General features: G+C 46.9%; 1 protein-coding gene across 1 annotated transcript; it reads left to right on the forward strand.

Annotated features, from left to right (window-relative positions):
- The first annotated feature begins 1,384 nt into the window (after nt 1-1,384).
- LOC309705306 (uncharacterized protein) lies at nt 1,385-19,912 on the forward strand. Its single transcript, XM_082531040.1, has 7 exons — nt 1,385-4,151; nt 4,926-5,033; nt 6,574-10,074; nt 10,849-10,956; nt 12,497-13,745; nt 16,772-16,879; nt 18,420-19,912. Exons 1-3 carry the CDS (start codon nt 3,294-3,296, stop codon nt 6,592-6,594), a joined length of 987 nt encoding a protein of 328 aa, XP_082387166.1. The 5' UTR covers nt 1,385-3,293; the 3' UTR covers nt 6,595-10,074; nt 10,849-10,956; nt 12,497-13,745; nt 16,772-16,879; nt 18,420-19,912.
- The last annotated feature ends 3,692 nt before the right edge of the window (nt 19,913-23,604 follow it).

Here is a 23,604-nt window from a genome sequence, read left to right on the forward strand (position 1 = left end):
ACCAGTTTGGCCATATTTCAGAGCTGCAACATCACTGGAGTGCCCAAAAGCACAAGGTGTGCAATACTCAGAGACATGGCCAAGGTAAGAAAGGCTGAAAGACGACCACCACTGAACAAGACACACAAGCTGAAACGTCAAGACTGGGCCAAGAAATATCTCAAGACTGATTTTTCTAAGGTTTTATGGACTGATGACATGAGAGTGAGTCTTGATGGGCCAGATGGATGGGCCCGTGGCTGGATTGGTAAAGGGCAGAGAGCTCCAGTCCCACTCAGACGCCAGCAAGGTGGAGGTGGAGTACTGGTTTGGGCTGGTATCATCAAAGATGAGCTTGTGGGGCCTTTTCGGGTTGAGGATGGAGTCAAGCTCAACTCCCAGTCCTACTGCCAGTTTCTGGAAGACACCTTCTTCAAGCAGTGGTACAGGAAGAAGTCTGCATCCTTCAAGAAAAACATGATTTTCATGCAGGACAATGCTCCATCACACGCGTCCAAGTACTCCACAGCGTGGCTGGCAAGAAAGGGTATAAAAGAAGAAAAACTAATGACATGGCCTCCTTGTTCACCTGATCTGAACCCCATTGAGAACCTGTGGTCCATCATCAAATGTGAGATTTACAAGGAGGGAAAACAGTCCACCTCTCTGAACAGTGTCTGGGAGGCTGTGGTTGCTGCTGCACGCAATGTTGATGGTGAACAGATCAAAACACTGACAGAATCCATGGATGGCAGGCTTTTGAGTGTCCTTGCAAAGAAAGGTGGCTATATTGGTCGCTGATTTGTTTTTGTTTTGTTTTTGAATGTCAGAAATGTATATTTGTGAATGTGGAGATGTTATATTGGTTTCACTGGTAAAAATAAATAATTGAAATGGGTATATATTTGTTTTTTGTTAAGTTGCCTAATAATTATGCACAGTAATAATCACCTGCACACACAGATATCCCCCTAAAATAGCTAAAACTAAAAACAAACTAAAAACTACTTCCAAAAACATTCAGCTTTGATATTAATGAGTTTTTTGGGTTCATTGAGAACATGGTTGTTGTTCAATAATAAATTTATTCCTCAAAAATACAACTTGCCTAATAATTCTGCACTCCCTGTAGAATGCTCTTTGCAAAAGAGGAAAAAGAAACTCTCCTAATAGATGCGTCACATCACTGCTGCACAGTAAAGCATGAATAAATCATTTATATTAAAGCTACCTGAACATGCTAATAAAAATAGTATAGTAAGAATAGTAAGTTTTTGCTAGCATGTGCTAATACTAAAAAGTTTTGGTTTTTCTGCTTTTTTAGGAGAGGCTTCAATTTCTAAAACTTTATTTGTATGTGTTACGGAGTATAGCATGGTGGGAAAGGACGGAGAGAAACCCCCCCCCTAAGTTTTGTTGGTTTTGTTTTTGAGTTTGTTTTGGATTAATTGCATGTTTTTGTGTTTATTTACGGTTGTTGCACCTGTGTGGGAGGGGAGATTTTACTCTAGCCCAGCTGCCAGTGAGGCGGAGTTGAATACAGGGAGCGGCTGATTGGAGTTCCTCTTTATAAAGGGGAGAGGAAGCAGGAAGTGTTGTTGTTGTTTTTAGTAGGACCTCGGTGAAGCAGGAGAGCCCCGGAGATCCAGGACAAAGTGTGCGCATTTTTAATAGAAAGGATTCTTTTTTTAGCCTGGCCTGGTTTTTGCTTTTAACGAAACGGAGGACGTGGAAAGGAGGACGTATTCCTATGGAGCTGTGAGAGGACGTGCTGGAAAAGAGAGGACGTGCTGGAAAAGAGAGGACGTGCTGGAAAAGAGAGGACGTGCTGGAAAAGAGGAAAACGAGCACTAGACTGGAGACCTCCTGCGCCCCGATAAGAAGAACTGGACCAGCTCGGGGAAGTTTAACTGCCGGGAGGTAATGTGGAGACCCAGCCTCGAACAAAGTTAAAGCCTGAAAAGGTGGGTGGCAAACCTGTTTTAGGGAGCTGCAGGATTGATACGGTTGGTTGCGTGTTCGTGCAGTGACCCTCTCTCCCCTGTTTGTAACTAGGCGAAGAACTCGGACCGCGGTGGTCTTTGGGCTTTGGATCCCTGGCCGGGGTTGTCTTCAGCCGGTAGTTTGCCTAGAGGAAGAACAAATAAATTTTGTGTAACCCATTGCAGTGTGTGCGTGGTGGTTTGTTGCTGGTCCCTACTAGAATTCCTTTTCTTTTTGCACGGAGGCTCTCTTAACAGACTTCCCCTAACATTTGGCGTTTGTCGACAGGATTTGTGACCAGTATACAAACCTACCTGCCTTAGACTGATTAATATGGCGGATGAGTTATCTGAAACCAGGAATATGGCGTCACCATTTTTTATCGGTGCGCCCTGGGTACCAAAATTTTGTGGGCTTAATACGAATTATGAAGATTGGGAGAGTCAAATTAGCGCAATGCTCCGTGCTCAAAAGTGGTCGATAGAACAGCAATGTGATTTTGTAATGAGTGCATTAGGAGGAGAATCACGACGTGAAATTCTTATTCTGGAACAAGCGGAGCGGGATACGCCAGATAAAATCTTTCTTCAGCTTAAAGAACTGTATGGGGACAAAACAGCCGTGGGTACCCTGCGTGCCATGTTTTATGAATGTAGACAAAGGACAGAAGAGCCTATTAGAAAGTTCACGTTACGCTTAAGGGAGTTGGGCCATCGCCTGCAGACAAAAGAGCCACAAGGGTTTCGGCGGGCTGACCTGCACCTGCGTGATCAGTTTGTCTTGGGTCTTAGGGAGGGTGAGATACAGCGTGATCTGCGGCGTTTATTAAGGCACGATCCTGACCTCTCATTTGAACAGGTGCGTAAAGAGGCTCTGCAATTGGAAGCGGATGCGCTGTATGGCGTACATGAAGACTCCGCTTGTGCTGTAGTAAGAGGGGATTTAAAGTGGCAGGATACTCTGAATTGGAGAGATAAGTTTAAAGTGGAGATCCTTGCAGAAATGAAGGAGCAAATTATGGATCTCAAAAATACTCTTCAGGAGGAGCTGAGGGAATTTGTCCGACCAGCACCAATGCCACGGACGTTTTCAGCTCCTAGAGGTGAGCGAGAAAGGTGGAACCTTAGTTCCCCTCAATATAGGGGAGGTGTTGAAGTGTCCGAGCCACCCCCGGTGACAAAGCAAACCCCACGGTTAGTGGAGCGACCACGGCACAAGTGGGATGAGCATGGGCAGCCTATTTGTAGTAGGTGTGGAGTTAGTGGACACATGGCAAGAGAGTGTCGGGGCACTTCATCTCAGATGGCTTTAAACGAGTAAATCCAGTCGCTATGGGCCAGGTGATTGGAAAGGATGATAGTGGTCCAACTCAGTTAAACCACCCTCAATTTTTAGGGGCATGCCGTCAAGTAGAAGTATTCATTGATGGTAAAGAAGTGACATTTTTGCTGGATACTGGGTCTAATGTAACATTAATGCCACAAGCCTGTTTTAGGAGATTGTTTGGTGAACAGGAGCCGGGGAAAGAGAGTGATCTTAATTGGCTAAAGCTGAAGGCCGCGAATGGATTGGCTATTCCTTACGTGGGCTATGTGTTAGCTGAAGTACAGGTGGGAGACATTACCCTGAAAGATATGGGAATTGTGATTTCAAAGGACGACCCCAATAATTCTAATGCATTACCTATATTAGGTATGAACATCATCGTTCCATGTTGGGATGTGTTTTTTTTGAAACCTCAGACGCAGACCCAGACCTGGCCTGTTGGCTCGACTGTAGACGCTCAACAAGCGTGGGCATCTGCTTTTCAGGACTGTCAAAGAATTCAGGCAGCTGTCCCCGTACCACAAGTAGGGACCCTGCGACCCGCTTACCGCCACCCGGTGAAGATCCCTGAGCACAGTGAGCAGGTGATTTGGGCTAGGGCCCCACAGACACTGAGGAAAGGACAATGTATCTTGGTGGAGCCATTGGAAGGGCCTAGTACAGTTGCCGTTGCTCGATCGCTAGGAACTGTCTATAGAGGCCGGGTCCCCATCAAAGTAAGGAATCTCAATCCTTTTCCTATTACGTTACGACGTTATGAGGCCCTGGCTACATTCTCCACGGAAAATGTCGACATTCAGGAACCTTTTGAAGTCACGTTTGAGCAAACCAGGCCAGGCATCGTTGAAGTGGGCGTATCCCAGGTGAGCTCGGAACCATCTGGTAAAGCTCCTCACATTGAAGTTATGACACAAGGGCGGTCGAATCTATCTATGGAGGAGCAGGAAAAGTTAAATGGTCTCTTGAGGAAGTGGGGCGATGTGTTTGCTGCCGACGAAGAGGATTATGGCCACACAGATGTAATTACGCACTCTATTCCGACAGGTATGGCACCTCCTATTAGAGAGCGGTATAGGCCAATCCCCCCTAAAATGTATCAGGAAGTGCGAGAATTGCTGAATAATATGATTCGATCAGGGGTGGTGCGAGAGAGTACAAGTCCCTGGGCAGCACCCATTGTCCTGGTAAGGAAAAAGAATGGGGAATTGAGATTTTGTGTGGATTACCGCAAGTTGAATGCAGTGACACATAAAGACGCCCATCCATTACCTAGAATTGAAGAGACCTTGACGATGCTGACTAAATCAAAATACTACTCCACCCTTGATCTAGCAAGTGGGTATTGGCAAGTGAAAGTTTCTGAAGCTGACAGGGAAAAAACTGCATTTTGTACTCCTTTTGGCTTGTATGAGTTTGAAAGAATGCCTTTTGGATTGTGTAATGCTCCAGCAACATTTCAAAGGTTGATGCAGAGTTGTTTGGGAAGTCAAATCACAGAGTCCGCTTTTGTCTATCTGGACGATGTGATAGTATATTCACCGGATTTTGACAGCCACCTAGAACATCTGCAGGCAGTGTTTGCAAGATTGAAGAGCTATGGGCTGAAGTTGCGACCTGATAAATGTGTTCTTTTCCAGCAACAGGTGAAGTTCCTGGGTCACCTGGTGAACAGTGAGGGTGTGGCTCCGGACCCTGATAAGATTGCCGCTGTACAGAAGTGGCCGGCCCCGCAGACTATTCATCAGGTGCGTTCCTTCTTGGGCTTTGCCGGTTATTATCGGCGGTTCATTGCAGGGTTTGCGGGTGTTGCTAGGCCTCTTAACTCGCTGCTAGTGGGAGTACCGAAGAATAAAAAACAGAATATCCCCATAAATTGGGATGAGGATTGTCAGCAGTCCTTTGATCTTCTGAAGCAGAAATTGCTCGAGGCTCCTATTTTAGCTTTTGCTGATTTCAGATTACCCTTCCGGCTTTATACGGATGCCAGTAAAGTTGGCCTTGGTGCAGTACTGTCTCAAGTACAAGATGGGAAGGAATGTGTGATAGCCTATGCTAGCAGAAGCTTAGCACCCGCCGAAAGGGATGATGCAAACTATAGCTCCTTTAAACTGGAGCTGCTCGCTTTGAAGTGGGCGGTGACTGAGAAATTTAAAGATTATCTATGGGGGTCTCTGTTCACAGTTTATACTGATAATAATCCATTGGTCCATTTATCGACTGCAAAAGTGGGCGCAGTGGAACAACGGTGGGTAGCCCAGCTCGCAAATTATCAATTTGATATTAAGTATCGGCCTGGCCAGGAAAATGTGAATGCTGATGTTCTGTCTAGAATGCCATTGCAGGTGCAACCCCAGGATTTGGTGCCTCCACAGAGTGTGGACGAAAAAGCATGGGTTCAGGCTGTGAACATCGATTGGGATCCAGGATGCTGGCAAGGCTTACAAGAGCAGGACCCCACGCTGCATAGAGTGAGATACTACATGGCCCGAGGAAAGATGCCATCTGGGGAGGAAAGACGCCAGGAGCCTACTGCAGTCTTAAACTACATGAAACAATGGTCACGGCTGGAGTTGTTGGAGGGTGTTCTGGTCCGCAGGGGGGTGGATTCCAACACCTGTGAGGCGTACTACCAAATCCTTGTTCCTTTGGAGGAACAGCAACCAACATGGAAGGCTTTCCATGAAAGGAATGGTCATTTGGGGGTGGCAAAGATACTTTCGATGCTGCGCCGTAGTTTTTATTGGCTTCAAATGGAGAAGAGAGTGCGGGACTGGACAACATCCTGTGAACGGTGTGTACGTCATAAAGGTCGTGGTGACGGTCGGGCCCCACTTAGTCCTGTTCTTACACACGCACCTCTCCAAACCGTGGCAGTTGATTTCCTGACATTAGGTAGACCGGCAGACTCATACCAGTACATTTTGGTCGCCACTGATTTGTTTACAAAGTATGCTTGGGCAATACCTACCAGGGACCAGACCGCTGCAACTACAGCGAAGATGTTGTTGAGACATATTATTCAGCCAATTGGATGCCCAGAACAACTGCACTCGGATCAAGGTGCTAATTTCGAGTCCGCCCTCATAAAGGAGCTCTGTCAGTATTATAATTGTCGGAAAAGTCGAACTACTGCCTATCATCCTCAGGGAAATGGGGCCTGTGAACGTTTCAATCAGACATTAATAAATATGCTGTCCACCCTAGAGGAAGAGAGGCGGACTCGGTGGGTACAATGTTTGCCCGAACTGCTCCAGGCTTATAATAACTCTGTCCATGCGTCTACAGGTTACACCCCCCATTACCTGATGTTTGGATGGAATGCTCGTCTGCCAGGCGAGCTGTTTATGGGGACGAAGAGACCCATGGAGTCAACCACGACGCAGGAGTGGGTGAGGAGACATCATGAGCGCTTGAGGCTGGCATACCAGATGGTGGAAAAGAGCAGCCAGAAGGCTGCAGGCCGGATGAAGGACAGGTATGATGTTGGGGCTAGGGCAGCACCATTGCTCCCGGGGGAAAGGGTTCTAGTCCATACGACAAGAAGGGACGGACAGGGCAAACTGGCAGCACACTGGGAGGAAGAGATCCAAATTGTAGTTGGCCAGCCAAACCCTATGAACCCAGTCTACAGAGTTCGGCCAGAAGGTAAAGATGGGCCTGTTAGAGTGGTCCATCGTAATCGCCTGCGCATATGTACTTTCTTGCCTTCCGTCAATGATAAAACAGGAGGTGGCGCCTTAGAACCAGGAACGGCAGCTGCGCATGATATAGCGACAGCCTCAGACCAGTGGTTACTTCTATGGAGTATGGCACAGCAGATGCCAGGGCCAGGTCACTATCCGTCCTCCAACAAGTCCGCCCCTGCAACTCAGGAGGGTTTAAGGAGATCTGCCCGTGAAAATCTCGGGAAGCCCCCACCTCGATATACTTAGTAGAGTGCCCGAGGACGGGCTAGGAAAAAGTTGGGGTGGGTGTTACGGAGTATAGCATGGTGGGAAAGGACGGAGAGAAACCCCCCCCCTAAGTTTTGTTGGTTTTGTTTTTGAGTTTGTTTTGGATTAATTGCATGTTTTTGTGTTTATTTACGGTTGTTGCACCTGTGTGGGAGGGGAGATTTTACTCTAGCCCAGCTGCCAGTGAGGCGGAGTTGAATACAGGGAGCGGCTGATTGGAGTTCCTCTTTATAAAGGGGAGAGGAAGCAGGAAGTGTTGTTGTTGTTTTTAGTAGGACCTCGGTGAAGCAGGAGAGCCCCGGAGATCCAGGACAAAGTGTGCGCATTTTTAATAGAAAGGATTCTTTTTTTAGCCTGGCCTGGTTTTTGCTTTTAACGAAACGGAGGACGTGGAAAGGAGGACGTATTCCTATGGAGCTGTGAGAGGACGTGCTGGAAAAGAGAGGACGTGCTGGAAAAGAGAGGACGTGCTGGAAAAGAGAGGACGTGCTGGAAAAGAGGAAAACGAGCACTAGACTGGAGACCTCCTGCGCCCCGATAAGAAGAACTGGACCAGCTCGGGGAAGTTTAACTGCCGGGAGGTAATGTGGAGACCCAGCCTCGAACAAAGTTAAAGCCTGAAAAGGTGGGTGGCAAACCTGTTTTAGGGAGCTGCAGGATTGATACGGTTGGTTGCGTGTTCGTGCAGTGACCCTCTCTCCCCTGTTTGTAACTAGGCGAAGAACTCGGACCGCGGTGGTCTTTGGGCTTTGGATCCCTGGCCGGGGTTGTCTTCAGCCGGTAGTTTGCCTAGAGGAAGAACAAATAAATTTTGTGTAACCCATTGCAGTGTGTGCGTGGTGGTTTGTTGCTGGTCCCTACTAGAATTCCTTTTCTTTTTGCACGGAGGCTCTCTTAACAGACTTCCCCTAACATTTGGCGTTTGTCGACAGGATTTGTGACCAGTATACAAACCTACCTGCCTTAGACTGATTAATATGGCGGATGAGTTATCTGAAACCAGGAATATGGCGTCACCATTTTTTATCGGTGCGCCCTGGGTACCAAAATTTTGTGGGCTTAATACGAATTATGAAGATTGGGAGAGTCAAATTAGCGCAATGCTCCGTGCTCAAAAGTGGTCGATAGAACAGCAATGTGATTTTGTAATGAGTGCATTAGGAGGAGAATCACGACGTGAAATTCTTATTCTGGAACAAGCGGAGCGGGATACGCCAGATAAAATCTTTCTTCAGCTTAAAGAACTGTATGGGGACAAAACAGCCGTGGGTACCCTGCGTGCCATGTTTTATGAATGTAGACAAAGGACAGAAGAGCCTATTAGAAAGTTCACGTTACGCTTAAGGGAGTTGGGCCATCGCCTGCAGACAAAAGAGCCACAAGGGTTTCGGCGGGCTGACCTGCACCTGCGTGATCAGTTTGTCTTGGGTCTTAGGGAGGGTGAGATACAGCGTGATCTGCGGCGTTTATTAAGGCACGATCCTGACCTCTCATTTGAACAGGTGCGTAAAGAGGCTCTGCAATTGGAAGCGGATGCGCTGTATGGCGTACATGAAGACTCCGCTTGTGCTGTAGTAAGAGGGGATTTAAAGTGGCAGGATACTCTGAATTGGAGAGATAAGTTTAAAGTGGAGATCCTTGCAGAAATGAAGGAGCAAATTATGGATCTCAAAAATACTCTTCAGGAGGAGCTGAGGGAATTTGTCCGACCAGCACCAATGCCACGGACGTTTTCAGCTCCTAGAGGTGAGCGAGAAAGGTGGAACCTTAGTTCCCCTCAATATAGGGGAGGTGTTGAAGTGTCCGAGCCACCCCCGGTGACAAAGCAAACCCCACGGTTAGTGGAGCGACCACGGCACAAGTGGGATGAGCATGGGCAGCCTATTTGTAGTAGGTGTGGAGTTAGTGGACACATGGCAAGAGAGTGTCGGGGCACTTCATCTCAGATGGCTTTAAACGAGTAAATCCAGTCGCTATGGGCCAGGTGATTGGAAAGGATGATAGTGGTCCAACTCAGTTAAACCACCCTCAATTTTTAGGGGCATGCCGTCAAGTAGAAGTATTCATTGATGGTAAAGAAGTGACATTTTTGCTGGATACTGGGTCTAATGTAACATTAATGCCACAAGCCTGTTTTAGGAGATTGTTTGGTGAACAGGAGCCGGGGAAAGAGAGTGATCTTAATTGGCTAAAGCTGAAGGCCGCGAATGGATTGGCTATTCCTTACGTGGGCTATGTGTTAGCTGAAGTACAGGTGGGAGACATTACCCTGAAAGATATGGGAATTGTGATTTCAAAGGACGACCCCAATAATTCTAATGCATTACCTATATTAGGTATGAACATCATCGTTCCATGTTGGGATGTGTTTTTTTTGAAACCTCAGACGCAGACCCAGACCTGGCCTGTTGGCTCGACTGTAGACGCTCAACAAGCGTGGGCATCTGCTTTTCAGGACTGTCAAAGAATTCAGGCAGCTGTCCCCGTACCACAAGTAGGGACCCTGCGACCCGCTTACCGCCACCCGGTGAAGATCCCTGAGCACAGTGAGCAGGTGATTTGGGCTAGGGCCCCACAGACACTGAGGAAAGGACAATGTATCTTGGTGGAGCCATTGGAAGGGCCTAGTACAGTTGCCGTTGCTCGATCGCTAGGAACTGTCTATAGAGGCCGGGTCCCCATCAAAGTAAGGAATCTCAATCCTTTTCCTATTACGTTACGACGTTATGAGGCCCTGGCTACATTCTCCACGGAAAATGTCGACATTCAGGAACCTTTTGAAGTCACGTTTGAGCAAACCAGGCCAGGCATCGTTGAAGTGGGCGTATCCCAGGTGAGCTCGGAACCATCTGGTAAAGCTCCTCACATTGAAGTTATGACACAAGGGCGGTCGAATCTATCTATGGAGGAGCAGGAAAAGTTAAATGGTCTCTTGAGGAAGTGGGGCGATGTGTTTGCTGCCGACGAAGAGGATTATGGCCACACAGATGTAATTACGCACTCTATTCCGACAGGTATGGCACCTCCTATTAGAGAGCGGTATAGGCCAATCCCCCCTAAAATGTATCAGGAAGTGCGAGAATTGCTGAATAATATGATTCGATCAGGGGTGGTGCGAGAGAGTACAAGTCCCTGGGCAGCACCCATTGTCCTGGTAAGGAAAAAGAATGGGGAATTGAGATTTTGTGTGGATTACCGCAAGTTGAATGCAGTGACACATAAAGACGCCCATCCATTACCTAGAATTGAAGAGACCTTGACGATGCTGACTAAATCAAAATACTACTCCACCCTTGATCTAGCAAGTGGGTATTGGCAAGTGAAAGTTTCTGAAGCTGACAGGGAAAAAACTGCATTTTGTACTCCTTTTGGCTTGTATGAGTTTGAAAGAATGCCTTTTGGATTGTGTAATGCTCCAGCAACATTTCAAAGGTTGATGCAGAGTTGTTTGGGAAGTCAAATCACAGAGTCCGCTTTTGTCTATCTGGACGATGTGATAGTATATTCACCGGATTTTGACAGCCACCTAGAACATCTGCAGGCAGTGTTTGCAAGATTGAAGAGCTATGGGCTGAAGTTGCGACCTGATAAATGTGTTCTTTTCCAGCAACAGGTGAAGTTCCTGGGTCACCTGGTGAACAGTGAGGGTGTGGCTCCGGACCCTGATAAGATTGCCGCTGTACAGAAGTGGCCGGCCCCGCAGACTATTCATCAGGTGCGTTCCTTCTTGGGCTTTGCCGGTTATTATCGGCGGTTCATTGCAGGGTTTGCGGGTGTTGCTAGGCCTCTTAACTCGCTGCTAGTGGGAGTACCGAAGAATAAAAAACAGAATATCCCCATAAATTGGGATGAGGATTGTCAGCAGTCCTTTGATCTTCTGAAGCAGAAATTGCTCGAGGCTCCTATTTTAGCTTTTGCTGATTTCAGATTACCCTTCCGGCTTTATACGGATGCCAGTAAAGTTGGCCTTGGTGCAGTACTGTCTCAAGTACAAGATGGGAAGGAATGTGTGATAGCCTATGCTAGCAGAAGCTTAGCACCCGCCGAAAGGGATGATGCAAACTATAGCTCCTTTAAACTGGAGCTGCTCGCTTTGAAGTGGGCGGTGACTGAGAAATTTAAAGATTATCTATGGGGGTCTCTGTTCACAGTTTATACTGATAATAATCCATTGGTCCATTTATCGACTGCAAAAGTGGGCGCAGTGGAACAACGGTGGGTAGCCCAGCTCGCAAATTATCAATTTGATATTAAGTATCGGCCTGGCCAGGAAAATGTGAATGCTGATGTTCTGTCTAGAATGCCATTGCAGGTGCAACCCCAGGATTTGGTGCCTCCACAGAGTGTGGACGAAAAAGCATGGGTTCAGGCTGTGAACATCGATTGGGATCCAGGATGCTGGCAAGGCTTACAAGAGCAGGACCCCACGCTGCATAGAGTGAGATACTACATGGCCCGAGGAAAGATGCCATCTGGGGAGGAAAGACGCCAGGAGCCTACTGCAGTCTTAAACTACATGAAACAATGGTCACGGCTGGAGTTGTTGGAGGGTGTTCTGGTCCGCAGGGGGGTGGATTCCAACACCTGTGAGGCGTACTACCAAATCCTTGTTCCTTTGGAGGAACAGCAACCAACATGGAAGGCTTTCCATGAAAGGAATGGTCATTTGGGGGTGGCAAAGATACTTTCGATGCTGCGCCGTAGTTTTTATTGGCTTCAAATGGAGAAGAGAGTGCGGGACTGGACAACATCCTGTGAACGGTGTGTACGTCATAAAGGTCGTGGTGACGGTCGGGCCCCACTTAGTCCTGTTCTTACACACGCACCTCTCCAAACCGTAGCAGTTGATTTCCTGACATTAGGTAGACCGGCAGACTCATACCAGTACATTTTGGTCGCCACTGATTTGTTTACAAAGTATGCTTGGGCAATACCTACCAGGGACCAGACCGCTGCAACTACAGCGAAGATGTTGTTGAGACATATTATTCAGCCAATTGGATGCCCAGAACAACTGCACTCGGATCAAGGTGCTAATTTCGAGTCCGCCCTCATAAAGGAGCTCTGTCAGTATTATAATTGTCGGAAAAGTCGAACTACTGCCTATCATCCTCAGGGAAATGGGGCCTGTGAACGTTTCAATCAGACATTAATAAATATGCTGTCCACCCTAGAGGAAGAGAGGCGGACTCGGTGGGTACAATGTTTGCCCGAACTGCTCCAGGCTTATAATAACTCTGTCCATGCGTCTACAGGTTACACCCCCCATTACCTGATGTTTGGATGGAATGCTCGTCTGCCAGGCGAGCTGTTTATGGGGACGAAGAGACCCATGGAGTCAACCACGACGCAGGAGTGGGTGAGGAGACATCATGAGCGCTTGAGGCTGGCATACCAGATGGTGGAAAAGAGCAGCCAGAAGGCTGCAGGCCGGATGAAGGACAGGTATGATGTTGGGGCTAGGGCAGCACCATTGCTCCCGGGGGAAAGGGTTCTAGTCCATACGACAAGAAGGGACGGACAGGGCAAACTGGCAGCACACTGGGAGGAAGAGATCCAAATTGTAGTTGGCCAGCCAAACCCTATGAACCCAGTCTACAGAGTTCGGCCAGAAGGTAAAGATGGGCCTGTTAGAGTGGTCCATCGTAATCGCCTGCGCATATGTACTTTCTTGCCTTCCGTCAATGATAAAACAGGAGGTGGCGCCTTAGAACCAGGAACGGCAGCTGCGCATGATATAGCGACAGCCTCAGACCAGTGGTTACTTCTATGGAGTATGGCACAGCAGATGCCAGGGCCAGGTCACTATCCGTCCTCCAACAAGTCCGCCCCTGCAACTCAGGAGGGTTTAAGGAGATCTGCCCGTGAAAATCTCGGGAAGCCCCCACCTCGATATACTTAGTAGAGTGCCCGAGGACGGGCTAGGAAAAAGTTGGGGTGGGTGTTACGGAGTATAGCATGGTGGGAAAGGACGGAGAGAAACCCCCCCCCTAAGTTTTGTTGGTTTTGTTTTTGAGTTTGTTTTGGATTAATTGCATGTTTTTGTGTTTATTTACGGTTGTTGCACCTGTGTGGGAGGGGAGATTTTACTCTAGCCCAGCTGCCAGTGAGGCGGAGTTGAATACAGGGAGCGGCTGATTGGAGTTCCTCTTTATAAAGGGGAGAGGAAGCAGGAAGTGTTGTTGTTGTTTTTAGTAGGACCTCGGTGAAGCAGGAGAGCCCCGGAGATCCAGGACAAAGTGTGCGCATTTTTAATAGAAAGGATTCTTTTTTTAGCCTGGCCTGGTTTTTGCTTTTAACGAAACGGAGGACGTGGAAAGGAGGACGTATTCCTATGGAGCTGTGAGAGGACGTGCTGGAAAAGAGAGGACGTGCTGGAAAAGAGAGGACGTGCTGGAAAAGAGAGGACGTGCTGGAAAAGAGGAAAACGAGCACTAGACTGGAGACCTCCTGCGCCCCGATAAGAAGAACTGGACCAGCTCGGGGAAGTTTAACTGCCGGGAGGTAATGTGGAGACCCAGCCTCGAACAAAGTTAAAGCCTGAAAAGGTGGGTGGCAAACCTGTTTTAGGGAGCTGCAGGATTGATACGGTTGGTTGCGTGTTCGTGCAGTGACCCTCTCTCCCCTGTTTGTAACTAGGCGAAGAACTCGGACCGCGGTGGTCTTTGGGCTTTGGATCCCTGGCCGGGGTTGTCTTCAGCCGGTAGTTTGCCTAGAGGAAGAACAAATAAATTTTGTGTAACCCATTGCAGTGTGTGCGTGGTGGTTTGTTGCTGGTCCCTACTAGAATTCCTTTTCTTTTTGCACGGAGGCTCTCTTAACAGACTTCCCCTAACATTTGGCGTTTGTCGACAGGATTTGTGACCAGTATACAAACCTACCTGCCTTAGACTGATTAATATGGCGGATGAGTTATCTGAAACCAGGAATATGGCGTCACCATTTTTTATCGGTGCGCCCTGGGTACCAAAATTTTGTGGGCTTAATACGAATTATGAAGATTGGGAGAGTCAAATTAGCGCAATGCTCCGTGCTCAAAAGTGGTCGATAGAACAGCAATGTGATTTTGTAATGAGTGCATTAGGAGGAGAATCACGACGTGAAATTCTTATTCTGGAACAAGCGGAGCGGGATACGCCAGATAAAATCTTTCTTCAGCTTAAAGAACTGTATGGGGACAAAACAGCCGTGGGTACCCTGCGTGCCATGTTTTATGAATGTAGACAAAGGACAGAAGAGCCTATTAGAAAGTTCACGTTACGCTTAAGGGAGTTGGGCCATCGCCTGCAGACAAAAGAGCCACAAGGGTTTCGGCGGGCTGACCTGCACCTGCGTGATCAGTTTGTCTTGGGTCTTAGGGAGGGTGAGATACAGCGTGATCTGCGGCGTTTATTAAGGCACGATCCTGACCTCTCATTTGAACAGGTGCGTAAAGAGGCTCTGCAATTGGAAGCGGATGCGCTGTATGGCGTACATGAAGACTCCGCTTGTGCTGTAGTAAGAGGGGATTTAAAGTGGCAGGATACTCTGAATTGGAGAGATAAGTTTAAAGTGGAGATCCTTGCAGAAATGAAGGAGCAAATTATGGATCTCAAAAATACTCTTCAGGAGGAGCTGAGGGAATTTGTCCGACCAGCACCAATGCCACGGACGTTTTCAGCTCCTAGAGGTGAGCGAGAAAGGTGGAACCTTAGTTCCCCTCAATATAGGGGAGGTGTTGAAGTGTCCGAGCCACCCCCGGTGACAAAGCAAACCCCACGGTTAGTGGAGCGACCACGGCACAAGTGGGATGAGCATGGGCAGCCTATTTGTAGTAGGTGTGGAGTTAGTGGACACATGGCAAGAGAGTGTCGGGGCACTTCATCTCAGATGGCTTTAAACGAGTAAATCCAGTCGCTATGGGCCAGGTGATTGGAAAGGATGATAGTGGTCCAACTCAGTTAAACCACCCTCAATTTTTAGGGGCATGCCGTCAAGTAGAAGTATTCATTGATGGTAAAGAAGTGACATTTTTGCTGGATACTGGGTCTAATGTAACATTAATGCCACAAGCCTGTTTTAGGAGATTGTTTGGTGAACAGGAGCCGGGGAAAGAGAGTGATCTTAATTGGCTAAAGCTGAAGGCCGCGAATGGATTGGCTATTCCTTACGTGGGCTATGTGTTAGCTGAAGTACAGGTGGGAGACATTACCCTGAAAGATATGGGAATTGTGATTTCAAAGGACGACCCCAATAATTCTAATGCATTACCTATATTAGGTATGAACATCATCGTTCCATGTTGGGATGTGTTTTTTTTGAAACCTCAGACGCAGACCCAGACCTGGCCTGTTGGCTCGACTGTAGACGCTCAACAAGCGTGGGCATCTGCTTTTCAGGACTGTCAAAGAATTCAGGCAGCTGTCCCCGTACCACAAGTAGGGACCCTGCGACCCGCTTACCGCCACCCGGTGAAGATCCCTGAGCACAGTGAGCAGGTGATTTGGGCTAGGGCCCCACAGACACTGAGGAAAGGACAATGTATCTTGGTGGAGCCATTGGAAGGGCCTAGTACAGTTGCCGTTGCTCGATTGCTAGGAACTGTCTATAGAGGCCGGGTCCCCATCAAAGTAAGGAATCTCAATCCTTTTCCTATTACGTTACGACGTTATGAGGCCCTGGCTACATTCTCCACGGAAAATGTCGACATTCAGGAACCTTTTGAAGTCACGTTTGAGCAAACCAGGCCAGGCATCGTTGAAGTGGGCGTATCCCAGGTGAGCTCGGAACCATCTGGTAAAGCTCCTCACATTGAAGTTATGACACAAGGGCGGTCGAATCTATCTATGGAGGAGCAGGAAAAGTTAAATGGTCTCTTGAGGAAGTGGGGCGATGTGTTTGCTGCCGACGAAGAGGATTATGGCCACACAGATGTAATTACGCACTCTATTCCGACAGGTATGGCACCTCCTATTAGAGAGCGGTATAGGCCAATCCCCCCTAAAATGTATCAGGAAGTGCGAGAATTGCTGAATAATATGATTCGATCAGGGGTGGTGCGAGAGAGTACAAGTCCCTGGGCAGCACCCATTGTCCTGGTAAGGAAAAAGAATGGGGAATTGAGATTTTGTGTGGATTACCGCAAGTTGAATGCAGTGACACATAAAGACGCCCATCCATTACCTAGAATTGAAGAGACCTTGACGATGCTGACTAAATCAAAATACTACTCCACCCTTGATCTAGCAAGTGGGTATTGGCAAGTGAAAGTTTCTGAAGCTGACAGGGAAAAAACTGCATTTTGTACTCCTTTTGGCTTGTATGAGTTTGAAAGAATGCCTTTTGGATTGTGTAATGCTCCAGCAACATTTCAAAGGTTGATGCAGAGTTGTTTGGGAAGTCAAATCACAGAGTCCGCTTTTGTCTATCTGGACGATGTGATAGTATATTCACCGGATTTTGACAGCCACCTAGAACATCTGCAGGCAGTGTTTGCAAGATTGAAGAGCTATGGGCTGAAGTTGCGACCTGATAAATGTGTTCTTTTCCAGCAACAGGTGAAGTTCCTGGGTCACCTGGTGAACAGTGAGGGTGTGGCTCCGGACCCTGATAAGATTGCCGCTGTACAGAAGTGGCCGGCCCCGCAGACTATTCATCAGGTGCGTTCCTTCTTGGGCTTTGCCGGTTATTATCGGCGGTTCATTGCAGGGTTTGCGGGTGTTGCTAGGCCTCTTAACTCGCTGCTAGTGGGAGTACCGAAGAATAAAAAACAGAATATCCCCATAAATTGGGATGAGGATTGTCAGCAGTCCTTTGATCTTCTGAAGCAGAAATTGCTCGAGGCTCCTATTTTAGCTTTTGCTGATTTCAGATTACCCTTCCGGCTTTATACGGATGCCAGTAAAGTTGGCCTTGGTGCAGTACTGTCTCAAGTACAAGATGGGAAGGAATGTGTGATAGCCTATGCTAGCAGAAGCTTAGCACCCGCCGAAAGGGATGATGCAAACTATAGCTCCTTTAAACTGGAGCTGCTCGCTTTGAAGTGGGCGGTGACTGAGAAATTTAAAGATTATCTATGGGGGTCTCTGTTCACAGTTTATACTGATAATAATCCATTGGTCCATTTATCGACTGCAAAAGTGGGCGCAGTGGAACAACGGTGGGTAGCCCAGCTCGCAAATTATCAATTTGATATTAAGTATCGGCCTGGCCAGGAAAATGTGAATGCTGATGTTCTGTCTAGAATGCCATTGCAGGTGCAACCCCAGGATTTGGTGCCTCCACAGAGTGTGGACGAAAAAGCATGGGTTCAGGCTGTGAACATCGATTGGGATCCAGGATGCTGGCAAGGCTTACAAGAGCAGGACCCCACGCTGCATAGAGTGAGATACTACATGGCCCGAGGAAAGATGCCATCTGGGGAGGAAAGACGCCAGGAGCCTACTGCAGTCTTAAACTACATGAAACAATGGTCACGGCTGGAGTTGTTGGAGGGTGTTCTGGTCCGCAGGGGGGTGGATTCCAACACCTGTGAGGCGTACTACCAAATCCTTGTTCCTTTGGAGGAACAGCAACCAACATGGAAGGCTTTCCATGAAAGGAATGGTCATTTGGGGGTGGCAAAGATACTTTCGATGCTGCGCCGTAGTTTTTATTGGCTTCAAATGGAGAAGAGAGTGCGGGACTGGACAACATCCTGTGAACGGTGTGTACGTCATAAAGGTCGTGGTGACGGTCGGGCCCCACTTAGTCCTGTTCTTACACACGCACCTCTCCAAACCGTAGCAGTTGATTTCCTGACATTAGGTAGACCGGCAGACTCATACCAGTACATTTTGGTCGCCACTGATTTGTTTACAAAGTATGCTTGGGCAATACCTACCAGGGACCAGACCGCTGCAACTACAGCGAAGATGTTGTTGAGACATATTATTCAGCCAATTGGATGCCCAGAACAACTGCACTCGGATCAAGGTGCTAATTTCGAGTCCGCCCTCATAAAGGAGCTCTGTCAGTATTATAATTGTCGGAAAAGTCGAACTACTGCCTATCATCCTCAGGGAAATGGGGCCTGTGAACGTTTCAATCAGACATTAATAAATATGCTGTCCACCCTAGAGGAAGAGAGGCGGACTCGGTGGGTACAATGTTTGCCCGAACTGCTCCAGGCTTATAATAACTCTGTCCATGCGTCTACAGGTTACACCCCCCATTACCTGATGTTTGGATGGAATGCTCGTCTGCCAGGCGAGCTGTTTATGGGGACGAAGAGACCCATGGAGTCAACCACGACGCAGGAGTGGGTGAGGAGACATCATGAGCGCTTGAGGCTGGCATACCAGATGGTGGAAAAGAGCAGCCAGAAGGCTGCAGGCCGGATGAAGGACAGGTATGATGTTGGGGCTAGGGCAGCACCATTGCTCCCGGGGGAAAGGGTTCTAGTCCATACGACAAGAAGGGACGGACAGGGCAAACTGGCAGCACACTGGGAGGAAGAGATCCAAATTGTAGTTGGCCAGCCAAACCCTATGAACCCAGTCTACAGAGTTCGGCCAGAAGGTAAAGATGGGCCTGTTAGAGTGGTCCATCGTAATCGCCTGCGCATATGTACTTTCTTGCCTTCCGTCAATGATAAAACAGGAGGTGGCGCCTTAGAACCAGGAACGGCAGCTGCGCATGATATAGCGACAGCCTCAGACCAGTGGTTACTTCTATGGAGTATGGCACAGCAGATGCCAGGGCCAGGTCACTATCCGTCCTCCAACAAGTCCGCCCCTGCAACTCAGGAGGGTTTAAGGAGATCTGCCCGTGAAAATCTCGGGAAGCCCCCACCTCGATATACTTAGTAGAGTGCCCGAGGACGGGCTAGGAAAAAGTTGGGGTGGGTGTTACGGAGTATAGCATGGTGGGAAAGGACGGAGAGAAACCCCCCCCCTAAGTTTTGTTGGTTTTGTTTTTGAGTTTGTTTTGGATTAATTGCATGTTTTTGTGTTTATTTACGGTTGTTGCACCTGTGTGGGAGGGGAGATTTTACTCTAGCCCAGCTGCCAGTGAGGCGGAGTTGAATACAGGGAGCGGCTGATTGGAGTTCCTCTTTATAAAGGGGAGAGGAAGCAGGAAGTGTTGTTGTTGTTTTTAGTAGGACCTCGGTGAAGCAGGAGAGCCCCGGAGATCCAGGACAAAGTGTGCGCATTTTTAATAGAAAGGATTCTTTTTTTAGCCTGGCCTGGTTTTTGCTTTTAACGAAACGGAGGACGTGGAAAGGAGGACGTATTCCTATGGAGCTGTGAGAGGACGTGCTGGAAAAGAGAGGACGTGCTGGAAAAGAGAGGACGTGCTGGAAAAGAGAGGACGTGCTGGAAAAGAGGAAAACGAGCACTAGACTGGAGACCTCCTGCGCCCCGATAAGAAGAACTGGACCAGCTCGGGGAAGTTTAACTGCCGGGAGGTAATGTGGAGACCCAGCCTCGAACAAAGTTAAAGCCTGAAAAGGTGGGTGGCAAACCTGTTTTAGGGAGCTGCAGGATTGATACGGTTGGTTGCGTGTTCGTGCAGTGACCCTCTCTCCCCTGTTTGTAACTAGGCGAAGAACTCGGACCGCGGTGGTCTTTGGGCTTTGGATCCCTGGCCGGGGTTGTCTTCAGCCGGTAGTTTGCCTAGAGGAAGAACAAATAAATTTTGTGTAACCCATTGCAGTGTGTGCGTGGTGGTTTGTTGCTGGTCCCTACTAGAATTCCTATTCTTTTTGCACGGAGGCTCTCTTAACAGACTTCCCCTAACATATTGCACAATTAAACCTACTATAGCTGACCGAAGTGCTTTATAGGTTCAGCTAGAAATAAAACAATGATAAAGGACAATAAAAACAATAAAATACACTAAAATAAAATAATATAAAATACAATAAAGCAGGCTGAGACTTACATGTCTGTGCACATATTAAAAGTCGGGGAAAGCAGGTGAGATTTGAGGCCGGATGAAGGTCTGTTAATTATTATAAAGATGTGATTAGCCCTTTCAGCATGAATTATGACAACCTCAATCAGCCTCAATCAAGCATGAAAAAATTATTTTTGAACTTCATTTTTTAAACATGTATTTTTCAAATAGTACATGTCCACTTATGTGGACGACATCACCTTTGGAGTGGGTGACAGGGTATGGAGTGACACATCAGTGTCCAATGTAGTGGTTTATGTGCAAGTAATACCATCAACACTGACACAAACACAAGAAAACAGCCTTTGAATAGCTGTCCACTGTAGTGACCACTATGCGTGAAAGGGTTCAGCAGGCGTTTCCACAGGTCAGGTCCTAAAACTGGAAAAAGACCAGTTCCATATATGTTTTGTCCGGAGAACATTCAGAATCATCCGATTAGCAGACCTCAGTGTCCTTGATGAGTTGTGGATACTTAAAAGCACAGATAAATAAGGAGGGGCGAGTTCATTTAAAGCCTAAAAACAAGCAACATAATCTTAAAATCTGAAAGGAACTAGAAGCCAGCGGAAGAGGATGAAACTGGGGTGATGTGCTCTTGCAGTGGCATTTCACACTAACTACTGAATAAACTACTGAGTTCAGTATCGGGTTCTCTTGAACCCGATACTGAACACAACATATGAAATGCAGCTTTGTAGTCAACAGAGGTGTTTGTTTACATTTCTTCTACTACTGTGGAAAAAGTGTCAGTACATGATAATTCCACATTTGTCAAGTATGATGAATCAGTTGGCCACATGTCATAACAGTAATGCCATTTGGTGCACATCTTGAGCCAAGATGACTCACAATAAGAGTCCATCCACTTTTAGCATGGGAATCAAAAGCAAAACCAAAGCAGCATTTGGAAATTTTATATGAGCCTAAGTAAGGGTCAGAAACATGAAATGCTATGAAATGTAAACTAATTTGATTTTAAATTATCATTATAATTGTTTAGGGAGAATAGCTTTGCTGCTTGTGTTTACAAAATCATAAATTTCAGGAAGTATTATGACAGAAAATCCAGAGCTCTATAATATAAAATGTAACCAGCATTATTTCTGCTTTTAGACTATTATGAGTGAGCAAGTCATGAAGTGTTTCCTCCAGGTTAAGCACATCTAATTTTTATTTAAGTCATCAGTCACATTTTGGCAGTTTGTAGTAGAGCACACACTGATGCTAGAGCTGGCTTGGGTACAAAATTGAGCCTGCAGGACAAAACTCTCGCTGGTGCTGCTTACACCAGTGCTACTGTAACATTAGTAGATTAATCAGAGAGGATCTACCTTCGAACAGTGCTGAGACATTAAAATGTAACAGCCCAAAGCTACACATTTTGTCACCTCACTTAGGATTTCAAATACAATTTTACTTATACTTTTTTTTTGTTTCAGAATCAGAAATAAGTCAATTATTTACCTCAGGATATTTAATGCCATGTTCTTTTCTCTTTGATGAGATTTTATCACCAAACTAATGTCTGAAAAAGCTACATGCTGGAGCTAACTGTAGCTGAGGTGGTGCTTGAGACTCCAGATAAATGTTAAATGATAAATGATACACTTTCTTTTCCTGGGGGTAGGTTTGAATCCATACTGTAATATATACTTTAATATGCATTCATACTGTAATATGAGTAATATATGCTGCTGTATATAGCAGCATATATTACTCATACACATATATATGCATACACATATATGAAATATATGTGCTATATTTTTTTTTTAAGCTGAGCCAGCAGAAAAAAGGCATAAATGAATGTGCTCGCTATACATTAACCCATCCAGTCAGTTTGTGATGACCTGTGATTAATAGGCTTCTCTTGTTTGTTCCATTCTCATACACATTACACATATCTAATAAGGTTAAATCTGTTTGGGGCTTGTGGTAGCTGATATGATGCTAGTGCCGTGCTCCTGTGTCTTCAACTAAGTGTTTTGAGTTGTGATCTCTTTTTTAGTTACGAGTATTTTTAGTTTTGTGTTCTTGTTTTTACTTTTTGTAAGGATTCCTGTTTAGAATAGAATAGAATAGAATAGAATTCAACTTTATTGTCATTGCACATGCACAGGTACAGGGCAACGAAATGCAGTTTGCATCCATCCAGAAGTGCTTTAGTGATATAGATATATTACAATATATATTAGCAATAATATAGATATGTGAGTATATTACAGAAATGGGTCTATTATGGTATGTTATAATGTACACGGTATGAAGTATGTTGTGAATATTCTATAACTATAAGTATGTACAGGCTGTAGTGAGTACAAGCTATGTACAGGCTATGAACAGGATATAAATATGAAAAACTATACAGAATATGAAATAAATAACTTTACAGAATCTGAGATATACAGTTATACAGAAATGGGAACTATGCAAGTTGTAAACAGTTGTAGGGTTAAAGATTATCGAATGTACAGAATGATTATTTACACAGAGCTATACAGTAGTGCAGTTAAGATAAGTGAGGGTGTAGATAGTTTCTACAGAGGCTATATAAAGTGCTAGTGGTTGTGAGTGGTGGTTCAGTCCATGTTATTATTGTGTGTTTGAGGGTACAGTTGTCCATTGTGGGTGTGTGTATGTTCAGTCCATGTGTTAACGTGGGTCAGATGTCAGCAGGCAGAGTTCAGGAGTCTGACAGCTGTGGGGAAGAAGCTGTTCCGGTACCTGGTGGTCTTAGTCCGGAGGCTCCTGTAGCGCCTCCCAGAGGGCAGGAGGGTGAAGAGTCCATGTGATGGGTGACTGGGGTCTTTGATGATTTTCCCAGCCCTTTTCAGACACCGCTTCCTGTAGATGTCTTTTATGGCAGGAAGTGGTGCTCCGGCGATGCGCTGGGCAGTTTTCACAACCCTCTGCAACGCCTTCCGGTCCGAGGCAGAGCAGTTCCTGTACCAGACTGTTGTTGGTCAGGATGCTCTCGATGGTGCAACGATAGAAGTTCACCAGGATGTCTGAGGACAGGTGGTTCTTCCTCAGAGTCCTCAAGAAGAAGAGGCACTGGTGAGCCTTCTTGACCAGCTTGGAGCAGTTGGTCGTCCAGGTGAGATCCTCGGAGATGTGGACTCCCAGGAACTTGAAGCTGCTCACACGCTCCACAGCCGTCCCCTTAATGTGGATGGGTGGATGTGGGTCAGCATTCCTCCTGTAGTCCACGGTGAGCTCCTTGGTCTTCTCGGTGTTAAGCAGCAGGTTGTTTCTGTCGCACCACTCAGCCAGACGATCCACCTCCTCCCTGTAGGCGGCCTCATCGTTGTCACTGATGAGGCCAATCACCGTGGTGTCATCTGCAAACTTAATGATGGTGTTGGAACCATCAGCAGGTCTGCAGTCGTGGGTGAAGAGGGAGTAGAGGAAAGGGCTCATCACACAGCCTTGTGGTACACCG

The sequence above is a fragment of the Aulonocara stuartgranti genome (assembly GCF_965226115.1).
Source record: "Aulonocara stuartgranti genome assembly, chromosome: 4".
Lineage (NCBI taxonomy): Eukaryota > Metazoa > Chordata > Actinopteri > Cichliformes > Cichlidae > Aulonocara > Aulonocara stuartgranti.